Source organism: Chlamydotis macqueenii, chromosome 7 (genome assembly GCF_036417535.1).
Source record: "Chlamydotis macqueenii isolate bChlMac1 chromosome 7, bChlMac1.mat, whole genome shotgun sequence".
In the NCBI taxonomy this organism is placed as follows: Eukaryota; Metazoa; Chordata; class Aves; order Otidiformes; family Otididae; genus Chlamydotis; species Chlamydotis macqueenii.
In genome coordinates, this window is record NC_141562.1 from 35,135,590 (window position 1) to 35,148,516 (window position 12,927).

Genomic DNA, 12,927 nt, shown 5'->3' on the forward strand with positions numbered 1-12,927 from the left:
AACGTAAGGTACTCCTTGCCAAAAGATGGCATGGATGCAAGAAACTTTCCCAAGTTTGAGAGACTGGACAAGCTCACGGAAAAAGAAGCTATGCAGTGTTAAAGATACAGACCTGTATCTGTTTCTGGAAGTTTCCTGAGCTGAAAGTAGTTAGAGATTGGATTAATATCATGTAAATGACATGTATACACCTGAACTGCATTAAAAAAGTTGGTGAATTCTGATGTGTCTTATGGCCCTAGAAACAGCTTTTCTTTTGCTTTAGCCACCTCTAGTGTTTTGCCCTTAAGTCATAGCACTAAATGCACGCATATATCTTGTAGGTCTGTAACATTCTTCATTCAGTGTCTGTCAATATTGTTTGAGAATACTCAGCACTTTCTTACTGAAGCTTCTCCACGGAGCCTGCAAATACTCAACCAGAGCCCGTGGAGAGTCTCATTAGTTGTATCTAGATCAGCTGGAAAATTTTATCCTTTCAAACAAATCGGAAATGGGATTTCTGACCATGGGATGATACAACTATTTCCTATTATAACTAGTATAGTTATTCTTTGACCTTTAGAAAAAAACTGAGAGTATTCTGAACTTTCCTGCTTTTTTCTAGAAAGAAGAAATCAGTGAGTGCAGTGAAGGTGGTGATAGGAATTATTTGAAAAGGTCACAAAGTCACCTTCCTTATTTTACTGCTAAGCATCCCCCGGATAATGCTATTATCAAAGCTGGCTACTGTGTAAAACAAGGAGCAGTGGTAAGTATTTGAGATCAGTGTCTTTCATTAATCAAGAACGGAGGTCCAAAGGTGGCAGTTGTACTTATCAAGTAGATGGTTTGAAAAAAAAAGACATAATTACCAGTAACTTTAGCACTGCTGACAATATTGAGGATGGCTAAAGATAAAGATCATATAAATATGAATTATAAATATAGTTGAGTACATAAATAATATATAACATTTATATTTGTAATTGATATTTAAAATATACAAATATTTATTTTCCTTTAACAGATGAAGAACTGGAAGAGAAGATACTTTCAGTTAGATGAAAACACAATAGGATATTTCAAGTCTGAACTGGTAGGTTTCCAAATGTGCCTTATTTTCCAGTGACAGTTGCAAGAAAATCTAAAGAAATATGCTTGTATTTGAAAAAACGTGCTGTGCTACTCCTGCAGCTCTTAACTCTGTGCTGTGATAACTTTTCATCCTTGGGAAGAACAAAAAACTTAATAGGATGGTTGTTAACTTGGACTTTGATCTTCTGTTTGGGAACCTGTCTGTAGGGCACTGAAGAACAGTAATAGGGTGTATTCTATGATCACTCTTTTTGTATTAGTATCTTATTTCCCCTTGTACTTTTGTATAATTAATTGTATTTTTGAAACAGCTGATCGTTATGTGGAGAAATAAAAATGTAATCTTGCAATTCTTAATTTAACATTAGAATTATGGGATGTTTTATCATACAAATGATGTGACCTTTTCTCACACACATTTCACCATGGCACCCAAGACAGGTAAAGAACTCTGCTGTTCAGAAGCAGTGCTTCCAGAGTTGTTTTTTTATTGTTTCATCATCTTTTTCTCACTCATCCCTCTCCAGCCTTTTGACTAATTTTGACCAAATGTTAAGTGCCTTCAGGCTTTGTTTAAAAATGAAGTGGCTGATAATGGAGACAGTCTGTTTTCCCCAAAAAGGAATCCCACACTTAACAAACATGAGAACATCTGTAGGTAGGGAATGAAGTCTGAGATGTAGAGTATTACAGATTAAGAAAAATAGAGTTTACAGGGCAACTGTAAGATGTAAAGTGTCAAGAACGCAAATTTCAGGCTGTTTCTGAAGAGAGCTTTTGCTTTACTTTTAATGAGGGAGCATACAACAGTAGCAGAAGTTCGATCTTGCATGGAAATATTTGTTAAAATGTTAGCATAACATAATTCTGCCTCATTGCCTGTAATAAATCCTCTTTTTATTAAAAAAATAATCTGTGTGCAGATTGCTCACAAGCAAATTCCAATTTGGTGAAGAATTGTATTGGGTAAGAGTATATTAGAAAGAGGGTAGAAATGCCTACGCTTTTAGTGTTTCGTCACGCTCCTTTCCAGTTTAACTATTTTGAACAATATAAAATCTTATAGTGTCCTCTGTTCTTCAGGCTAATATCCCCTTGATGAAGTTTGAGGAAAGTACTGGGCTCACCAGCTGTCAGACAGCAGGGAAGTAGATGCCACTTCAAAATTTTTACTGAAATTAGTTTTTTCTTATTTTAAGAGACTCATCCTTCTTCTTTTCAGGGAAGTATGTACTGAATAGATAGAAAATATAGCGTCCTTTTGTTGGATGTTAATCAAAGAATTCCATGTCTAGGAAACCTAATCATAATAATCATGTTTCATACAGTTTTTTAAACAATTAAGATCTGCGTTGTCTGAAACATACATGTTGGAGAGACATTTAATCTGTACTGGAAAGAGCAAAACTTTCACAGAGCGCAGAAAACACCTGCAACAACTTAACCATGTATCCATCTGTCAGACTTTTATTTATGTCCTACAAACACAAAAGGATAAAGTGCTCTCTTCTGAAGATTTCAAGTAGTGAATGATGTCTTGCAGCAGCATATGGGATCTCCATTTCCCTAATAACCTCCTGTTTCTGATGAGAGTAATACAAAGATGGGAAAAAAGTTCAATAGCGGTTGTTTGTCACACATTTGTGGTTAAGGTGGCTGTGACATGGAGGTGGTATTCAGCTGGTGTAGCATCAGACTTCTAATGCTGGAAAACTTCTTTCTATTGGACTTCGCCTCCCAAGAGCTGCAGTATTCAGTCACGTGTGGCTTGCTCTTGAAGTTAGTTTGTCTTGACAGCCAGCCTGCTCGCCTTCAAATGCCTTACTGGATATCTTGAAGTGCTGCTGTTGTGCATCTGTAGATACAGATCTGAGTTCTCTGCTCTCAAAAATGTAGAAAAAATATGGTTGTAGTTTTTTAATTGGAAAATGTGTAGGTGAAAAATCTGGAGACTTTTTTCGTTGTGGTGGTTTGGTGTCACGACCAGCCCCTTGCCCCCGCCTGAAGGATCTCCTCTTTCCAGTTTGAGGAAGAGCCCATGTCAGTCTTCAGGTGGAATATGATGGAATACAGGCAATATCAGACTCAGAAAATTATAATTTCTGAGCTGAGGTCTTCCCTGCAAGAGGTGTGTCTATTCCAGGGACGATTTTGCAGATCACATTTGATGTATTACTGTGAAAACTCTGTTGTAATGGATGAATGAACCAACAAAGACCAGGAAGGGGAAGAGGGGCAAAATAACTGAAAACATTGAAGTTTAAACTCAGTGTAATAGAAATTGTAGAGAAAATAGTCATTCCAGAGCTGACAGCTTTTGTTTTGTCTATAAGCTGAAGCCAGCTGAAGTAGTCCATTGTAACCTTGCTTAAAGAAAGCACATTAGGAGGTAAAATAAGTTGTTGTTTGTTTGTGTTTTACTGCAACAACTAGAGGGAAATAATAGTATGTATGACATTACGTTGTCATGGCAAAACTGAAAGTATTTCTGTTTGAAGGTTCTCACCTTTTTTTCCTGTTGTGTGAAACTTTGACAGAATTGTAACACTTCTGTTATGGTAACAGAGTTTTCATATGCTTTAAGAATACTTGCTCTTTTCAGGTTTTGATATGATTGATTTCTTTGTATTCTTTTTAGTTGTATTGAGTGTAGGATACAGTTAATCTTATTTAAAGCCATGTCATGCAGTACAACTAACAAAGCATCTTGTATTGTAGCATTTCATAGCAAATGAATATAATCACGGTTTTACTGAAATAAGCTGCTTGAGGCCAGATTCAGTTTTCTGATCTGATTAGGGGAAGGGAATGGGGTGGTTGTCTCCGTTATGATAAGACTAATAAATGTTTTTGGGTTTTTTGCTTCTTGATTTGTCATCCTCTTTGCTGCAAATGTCGTGGTTGGTTTAATACTTTAAAAAAGCAAATTAAATTCTGGTTAACATCACCTTTCGCATAAGTGACTGCCTTGAAAGTCTCATTTATGTAAGTCTGTCAATTGTCCTGGCCTCGGGCTTTCTGACTATATTCTAGTTGTTAGATATACTTTACTGGAATATTTTTGCCTTTTTTTCAGGAAAAGGAACCTCTCAGGGTTATACCACTTAAGGAGGTCCATAAAGTTCAAGAATGCAAACAAAGGTGAGGAGAGAAGCACTGATGCGGTTGCATGGGATGTAGTACACGGCTTTGTCATGGCTACACTGCTTGCTGGAAACAAAGGAGAACTTTTTAATAAGTTCAGTTGATGTATGCATGTGTGTTACTTTTTATTTATAGCACAGCAGGTAATTTTGTGCATAAAATTGTTTTTGAGGGTTCTACATTACTGTGTGTTTCAAACTTGTAACATCCAGTGGAGTGTAAATACACTGGACAAGAGTGGAACAAAGGAATATCAGGCAGTCATGAGTTAGAGGTGCATGGGTGCTGTCTGATTTGAGGCAGCACTTCTAGGAGTCTCTAGCCTGCTTATATAATCTCTGAACCTTTAGAGGACATTACCATATGTTAAGTGTCTTAATTTAGATGAGGACACTCATCTAATTTTTTTTTTTTTTAAGTAGACTACTGTTTAGGACCCATACTTTGCAAAGACACAACAAAATATAAATGTGAAACTTTACAGAAATCTGACTAGAACAATAACTGTATTTAAACTTAACGTAATATGATTTTGAAAGTTCCAATTAAAAAGATATATAATAGCATGCATGCCACTGATGAGCTAAAGAGTCTTAGGACTAAAATAAGTGAGAGATGCTGGTTTTCTCTTTCTACTTGTTATTTACCAAAAAAAACAACAGTGGAGTGATAACGAAAGACAAAGGTCTTCAGACAACAAATACTTGGGTTCTCTGCACCTTCTAGAGTCTTTTTAAGCCAGAAAGTTGTACTTGCTGTTGAAGTATTTTTCTGTGTTTCATTTACAGTGATATAATGATGAGAGACAATCTCTTTGAAATTGTCACAACTTCTCGAACCTTTTATGTACAGGTAATTTCTCTTTTAAACTTTGACCAAAACCATGAGACTGCCATAGTCAAAGCAAAGAAGCACTGCTGTTTTGCTTTTTAAGTTGTATTTAACCATGCCATGATTTTTGGAGGGAATGTGGTCTTCATTATGTTTCAGAAAGATGAATATAAGAAATATTCCACGTAACAGCAACTGTTATGTTGGAAGTGTATGAAAGCAATAAATAATAAATCCTAGTGTGATTTTGTTGGCATTTGAGTCTTCAGATTCTGTAGGCTCAACTCAATATTTTATATCTTTTATTTGGAAGTAATGAGTTTTTACGTGTAGTAATTGAGTTCTCAGATTCAAGTTAGTTGCCAGATTAAAATATCTACTAAAGCGCAGCAACATTTAGATGTCACTACCAATTTGGTAATGTGTATCCATATGCACTTGATTCACTGCATCCTTACCATGCTATCTTGTAAATGTTTGGTTATAATGCAAGTCACAAAGACTTTTTCCCAGCTCTGTGGGAATGGGATTCTTGTAGTACTGACTTTCTCTTGTAGGATCGGAAAGGCTTGTATAGCCTAATACCGGCAGTGGTGCCAGATGCTGAGTTATGAGCTGTCCTGTAGCTCAACATAATTAAGTGACATGTTGCAGATGTTTCTTGCTGGCTGGATGTGCTAGTTTAATAAAGTTGCAACGTAATTAGGAGAAGGCTTTGGCTTTTTATCTGTCTTTACGCCAGATATGTACACCCTTGGTATTCACTGTTACTCTGTTTCATCATTGCTGAATTGTTGTTCTAAGTAAATGTACAGCTGACTCTCAATGGGGACTGATTTGTATTTTACTGTAACTTTTCCATAAATACCTCATAGAAGTAAAGTGCAACGGTGACTGAAAAGTACAGAAGTTATGTCATTGGCCAAAGTATGCTAAAAGAGGTCAGCAGATCTCCTGTAAGAATTTCTGTGGGCACTTCTAATTTTTTTGTTTGCTGAAAGTAAAAAAAATGAGCCTAGGGTATGCAAATAGTATAAAAATACGTATTTCTTGCTCACTATTTTATATAACTGTATACATGTAATAGTAAATTCAGGGTAAGATAGTAAAAAATGTCTAGGTTAAGAGATGGAAATCCCTATGGCTTTAAGTAAGACTACTAAAGTAGGGTCAGGCTGTCATTTTAATGCAGATGGTCAGGACATTGGGAAAGTTGAGAGTGGATATGTTAAATATAACACATATTGTTTGATCCAGGCGGACAGTCCAGAAGACATGCACAGTTGGATAAAGGCAATTTCTGGGGCCATTGTAGCACAGCGAGGACCTGGAAGATCAGCAGCTTCCGTACGTTATTCTGAACGTCAGAGAAAATGTGATTAGCTGATGCTCACTTGTGCACTTGAAGCTCTAGTTGTGTTTTTCCTTTCACCTATTCTCTGTCCTGTCCTGTAGTAAGGTGGCATCTTTGCATGAACGTTCATACAGACTGGCATAAAATATTTTGCAGTTTTAATCCAGCACTTATCTTAGTCTTAGGTGTATGCAACTTTATGTGCATTGTCTTGTCTTGAATACATAGATGATGCAAGTGCTAACCTGGAAAAAGTGTTCAGAGTTCAATATGATCTTTGACACTATGCTGCTACGAGTTTGGAAGTAAAATTGAAACTTCCCAATTCCTGCGAGGTGTTTCTGCTAATTGCTGAATTTTGCAATCAAATGACAATATCCTGATTTGTTTTTAACAACTCTCACTACTAAATAGTCATTTTCTATTGTTGATAATTTACTGTATATGCAGATACAGATTCACATTTAAAGTAACTTCTCTAAGAGATCTCTGCTTGCATGAATTAGTGTTTGCTGTTGGAAACTTATGGTATGAACACCATCCAGCTTTACTGAACTGAGGCACGGTGACAAATCTTAATATTTGTGAAGCCATGTGGATGCCAGCATTCCATACATAGTTGCATTTATATTAGAGGTTCAGTACAAAGTATGTTAACTTGTAAGTAGTGAAAGTTACAGTAGTGTCACAGTGTCCCCAAGTATGTCCAGATTTAACAGATGGAATACTTTACAGTTCAGATGTTGCATGCTATGGTTTTCACTTTCTTGCTGTGGGATGTTTTGTAATGAGCTGAATATATCATTACCCCCATAATTTTAAATCTAATAATTTAAATCTGGCTTTTGACTGCACATTTGCATTGATATTCTGTTTCTGTTAACTCAGTCTAATAGTATCTTGATTATTTTTTGCAGCTGGAAGCTGCTTCGTGCTTTTAAATAAACCTTCCTGTCATAAATTTTATTTCTTTTTGGGGGAATGAAAATATGCACATAACTTTTCTTTATGGATTTTTTTTTTTTTTTTTGGGGCTGAGCAATCTTACCTGTTACTGTCTGCATCACTTCTTTCTTTTTCCCTCTCTTCTCTTCTTTCCCCAAGTATAGGTTACTCTAATCTTAGCTTTGCACTGTGTTCCAGATGCGGCAGGCCAGAAGGCTGTCGAATCCTTGTATACAGAGGTATACATCAAGAACTGGTGAATGCAGCACGTATGTGGGCTCTCATGTAAACTTGCCTTCTTAACAGAGGGCTAGGAGACTAATTTGCACTATAAAAAAGTTAAAAATAATGCTACCTGTTGTCATTACCATTACTGAAAACTAACTCATAAATTATATCATTCACTCACAGGTTTGCACTTTTTTCTTACTTTTAAAATAATTGGAAATTTTAAATGGCAAAACGTGTATTTATGTTTCAAAGCATACTATGTATTTGAACGTAAGTTATGTGATGTCATTTTAATAGGAAAGTATTAAAACTAATTTGCATGAGAGTTCATATTTCCATTTTACTTTACATTTTTTAAAACTGCGCAAAAGCAAAATTAAATTTAAGCTACCCACAAACTAATACAGATGCGTGCACACAAAAAAATGCACGTTATAACGCCAGTAATTGGAAGGATAATATCGTAGCCTGATTTGCATGGCTTATAAGTCTCTGCATGAAATTATTAGTTCAAACATAGAAGCATTATCATGTATAATCTGTACACTGTTCAAAGCAGTATACCTTAGGAATAATGCAGCAGCATAGTCTCTTAACTGTGAAGTTACAGTCAGTGTGGGTAGTAAAATCTGAGTATCCTTCAGTTCAATTTAGCAAAACGTTTATTATCGAGATCTTGTCCAAATATCCTTTACTTTTGTCCTATTTGTTGAACTAAAATTATTAGTAAGAAGAATAGCAGATAAATCACTGAATCATATGTTCTCCTAAAGCAAATGTTTTCTTAAAGTGGAGTATGAGGTCAGGTATGAAATAAGGCAATGTAAATAATGCTAAATACTTCACGGATATTGGACACAGAAACTGAAGTCCAGAAAAAGTTACAAAGCTCCTTGACCCAGTAATATTATTTAATTTCTAGAAAAAAATTCATTAGTACTTGGCAGGATCCATTATGATTACGTTTATGTATTCATGTCATAGCATTCTAAAAGGAACTTGGAAAACTGCTGTGAAAAAGAAAGTATTTAATTTAGAACATATATTTGCATCTTGGACACACATCTGTGATGGGGTTTTTTTTGCTAACAAATGTACTTGAAAAATGCCTCGGTTTGTGTACACACACAAGGGTTTGCAGATTTCATGACTTCATGTACTAACACTGGTGATGGCAGAAATGGCAGCAGCTGCAGCTCTTGGTGCAGGCAGAGTGAAGTGCTCCCTGCATCATCGCACATCATACCATTTAACGCTGTATCCTGCGCTGGTTTAGCTACCCCTAGGTATATGAGACGTCCTTACAGAGCTGATAGATATGATGCAGAACCTGAGGCATTTTTTTTCTTCTGGAGATACAGCAATAGGTCAGGCAGGACATCCTAGGACATCTAAAATGGCACTCTGTGCCTGTGCTTTAGACATCTAAATCATTCCTAGGTAGTCTGGGAACTTGTTTCTATCAGTAAGTAAATAGTGGAAGATTATTTTCACAGTATCAATCTAGTAGAGTTATGTAAACAGACTGGCAGTTAACAATAATAAACACAAGAAAATAACTTGACAATTAGAAGGAATAGCTTAAAGATCAGCTTCTTTTCTAGGTCCATTAACTTTGGAAATTTTTACACTGCCTTGATAGCATAAAATAGTTGCTATTTTTGTTTGCTCCCTGGAACAAATTGGTGAGATTGGTACCCCAAGAAGAGGGAACAGTAAAATGTCCATTACTTCAGGATTTAGGATATCAGTGCCTGAATACATTTTTCTCTCAGAAAGATATCACTCTCAATGGCCTTTAATGCGTGTATCTTTAAAAGGTTACTTAACATCTTAGCAAAACAAGAAGCCTCAGTTTGCTGGGCTATATTATAAAGTCTAAAGAGCTGCTGAGGTTAATTTGAGAAATTGAATTTCTTCACTTGAAGAAGCCGATGTTGCTGTCACATACTGCTGTAAGCTCACATTTAATAATACACTGCCTTGAGAAAGCACCTACCTCCTGCTGCTGTGGCTGATGCTTCGCTTTGTGTATTTTCCGTCTTGATTTTTTTTCTGAGAGTGAAATCTGAAACTGCATCTTTCCAACACGACGTCAATGACTTCATCTGACGTGTGCTCTTCTTTTCCAGGAGCATACCGAGTCTTCTTCCGAACCCTACCATGCTCTCCGTTCTGCCGTCCCAGCCCCAGCCACCTCACATTCCACAGCCGCTCACGGCAGCCCTCTGGTCCCAAACCCTCACACCAAATACCCTGCCTTGGAGAAGCGAGGATTTCACGAATCTTTTACCAAGACCAAGCCAGGGAGCTACAAGATCCAGGTTGTCGCTCCAAGAGAATCAGCTTCCAAAGTGACTGAACGGGGCCTCTCGGAACCCCGAAGTAAAAATGGCACTCAGGAACAGGATCCTGGCCTTGTGGATCTGGATGACGCAAGCCTTCCAGTTAGTGATGTGTAGTGATGGAAGTGTTTGGAGAATGATCCATTTGTTCGGTCCTCTAATTTCCTTGTTCGGACTTTTAACCAAAGAAAATTATAGGAAATAAGAACAAAAAACCGGAACACTGATTTTTTATATATATATATATATGTGTGTGTGTGTTTCTGTGCACACATGTGTATATATAATGTGTTTGTATATTGCCTTTCAGCTGAGGGTCAGAAATGGACCTTATGCGTTTTCTGAAAGCCTGATAGTAAATCACTTACTAGGGAGGGGCCAAACTGCACAGTTTTAGAAGAAAAAACAAATAAAACCCAAAAGACAAAACCAAAAAAGTACTTCTGCAAGTAAGCAAAGTACCAACAACTTTTCATTCCTAATCTGGCAAACTTATTAAATTTACAACTAATGCTATATTGTGGAGAACTTATTGCCAACAACTGTGATTACTTAATTTAATTTTGAACTACAGTAAGATTTTAGGTGTAGATGAAAGCTGTTTCTCTCCATGACTTTCAGATACCAGGAAATGCACGAAATGTTTCTTCTGTTCTTTAGGATCAACAGTATCAACTGATGGGTTGTCAGAACGAGAATTCTGAACTCCCTTGGAATTCTAAATATGGTGCTGTAAAATTTCCACTAAAATAATATTTTGAATAGTCAGCCTATTTTTGATGCACTCCTAAAGGTGGGTTTTAACTTTTTGCACACTTGGATTTTAATGGACTGCATGGAATGGTGTTTTGGAGGAGGGAGAAGAGAAATTGGACTTTGGAATTTGGACACTTTAGATCTTTTGAACCAAGTAGCGTTTATGTTGTGTTACATTAGGCTTTGCAGCAAATATTTTTCTTAAATGTCTAAATGTATTGTTTGATTGATGTTTTGAGAATGGTTTTCCTGTCAGTGCTTTGTGAATGGTTCTTGCTTCTGTATTTGATCAGTGGAAGACCTCCTCACTTAGTTTTGTCGTTATTGGTACTGAACTGTTCATACTCATGCAATTGTGGCCTATAACTTTTGGTGCACTAATAATCTTAAGTGCCTGTGTTTTTTCTCACATTGTGGAAACGCTTTTGGATTAGGTATGTATACAAGCCATTCTTGATGGTTTTGAACATCGGCTCGGAGTTGTTCTGAATAGCATAGTTGAAAACAGCTATTTAAAATAGCAAACTTGTGCTAGGGGTACCAGTGTTCTGGTATTGCACCTACTAGCTGTGCAATATATGTTTGTAAAAAATGAGGTTGTTGTTTGTGTGCACTGTGTTATGGGGCTTCAGTGATGCAAATGAAAAGAACCATTACATTTCAAGTATTGGGTTAGATTGTGTACTCGTCATCGTTTTTGAAAAATCTTTGCTTTAATCAAAACCCCACAAATATCTCACGCTGCTGCTTATTGTGATTCAGATTGTCCAGCTTTATGATACTTTTTTTTTGTCTACTGGAACCTAAGACAGATATCATACCAGTCCATCTTCTCTCCAACTTCCAAACTGACTTCCTGCTTGAGAGATATGGATGGCTTCACCACAATAATTTGTTGATCCAAGGGTAGAATAATTGGTGTCATATAAGAATGAAATATAATGTAATTTCAAAACCTTAAATTATATCAGCACCTTCTTTTTTTTTTTTTTAATCCATAAGCTAACTAACCATTGTCTTAAGGCAGTGGTGTTTGTAAATTACTGGTTTTGTTTGACTCTTTAGATATCTGTGAAAACTAGCACAGAATTGGAAGTTACTGTAAATGTCTGAACTAGTATTGTAGGTTTTAACTTCTATAAAGATAAAACAATAGCTCTTTAAAAAGCTTATTTTTTCACAAGTACATTCTCTATTTCACTTTGCATTGAAATATTTTTTACTGTAGTCTAACATCCGAAATCACTTGCTCTGGTACAGCTTTCACACTGCATGTTCATTTTATTATATTTTGGTATTGGCAATTTTACACATTGGGTAGAGGTAAAGCAGCTCCATTATGGGACTTATAAAAAGAGGAAAAAAGAAAAGAAAAAAAAAAAACAGAAAAAGATAAGAACTACTGTTGTAGTTCAGTAGCATAGGGAAATATTTGTGGTTGGTAACTGTCAGGGTCTCCTATTTATCAGTACTTTTATAAATCTATGAAAATTGTTAAATTATTTTAGAAAGTGCTGTAAATACATCACATTTAAATTGTCAATAAATCAGTTTGGGTAACTTAAAGTAACATCTGACTGAGTTTCCTTGCATCATGTTAAATATTTTATCAGAACAATATATTCCTTTTTAGCATATAAAAGGTCAGAATATCTCTTAATCCAGTTGTAATGTCTTTTTAATTCTTCAAATCTGATCAAGTTGTGTAGCCTAAGGAAGAAATCTAACAGAATGAGCTGGTTTTCTTTTACTGTTCTCAGTTTCTTCTGTGGAAGTTTTACATGTTACACAAGGGAGGCTGATCAGATTTCTTTTTAACCAATGGAAGGGAAGAGATGATGCATAGCAATGTCACGTTAACCATTTGGAAGCACCCGGGTACCATCTGAAAGGGAAAAGAAGACCCAACAGGACAACAAAATGTAACGTGTTTTTTTTTTTTGCTCTGGCTTTATACTGTTGTGTAACAAATTATTTTTCCAAAAAGCGTTCCTGAAATAAGAGCACCTATATGACATCTGAAAGCATGTCACTATCTGCACAGTAGACAGTACGGTACCACACATGAGTGACTGCATTTCTCAAGTCCATTTTTCCCGTTTGTCAAGCGGCACAGTTAATCGGTGTGTCTCAACAGTATGCACACTTCAGATAAAGAACGGTAATTGAATAAGGGATTTTATATAGGCTGTACACAGTTACGCAGATTCCAGTTTGTACCTCTGATTAGCCTCTCTTCATTTA

General features: G+C 36.2%; 1 protein-coding gene across 6 annotated transcripts in view; it reads left to right on the forward strand.

The window, feature by feature from the left end:
- PLEKHA1 (pleckstrin homology domain containing A1) overlaps positions 1–12,249 on the forward strand; it is a 35,963-nt gene extending 23,714 nt beyond the window's left edge. For 3 of the 6 annotated variants that reach the window (XM_086752115.1, XM_086752114.1, XM_086752120.1), the window contains 6 exons: positions 608–751; positions 1,010–1,078; positions 4,154–4,218; positions 5,010–5,073; positions 6,310–6,399; positions 9,715–12,249. In XM_086752115.1, the coding sequence (XP_086608241.1) occupies positions 608–751; positions 1,010–1,078; positions 4,154–4,218; positions 5,010–5,073; positions 6,310–6,399; positions 9,715–10,044 (762 nt within the window). In that variant the 3' untranslated portion in view covers positions 10,045–12,249. Of the gene's footprint in view, positions 1–607; positions 752–1,009; positions 1,079–4,153; positions 4,219–5,009; positions 5,074–6,309; positions 6,400–7,515; positions 7,621–9,714 lie in introns of all 6 variants that reach the window. The other 3 variants (XM_086752119.1, XM_086752116.1, XM_086752117.1) reach the window with 3 other exon arrangements.
- The last annotated feature ends 678 nt before the right edge of the window (positions 12,250–12,927 follow it).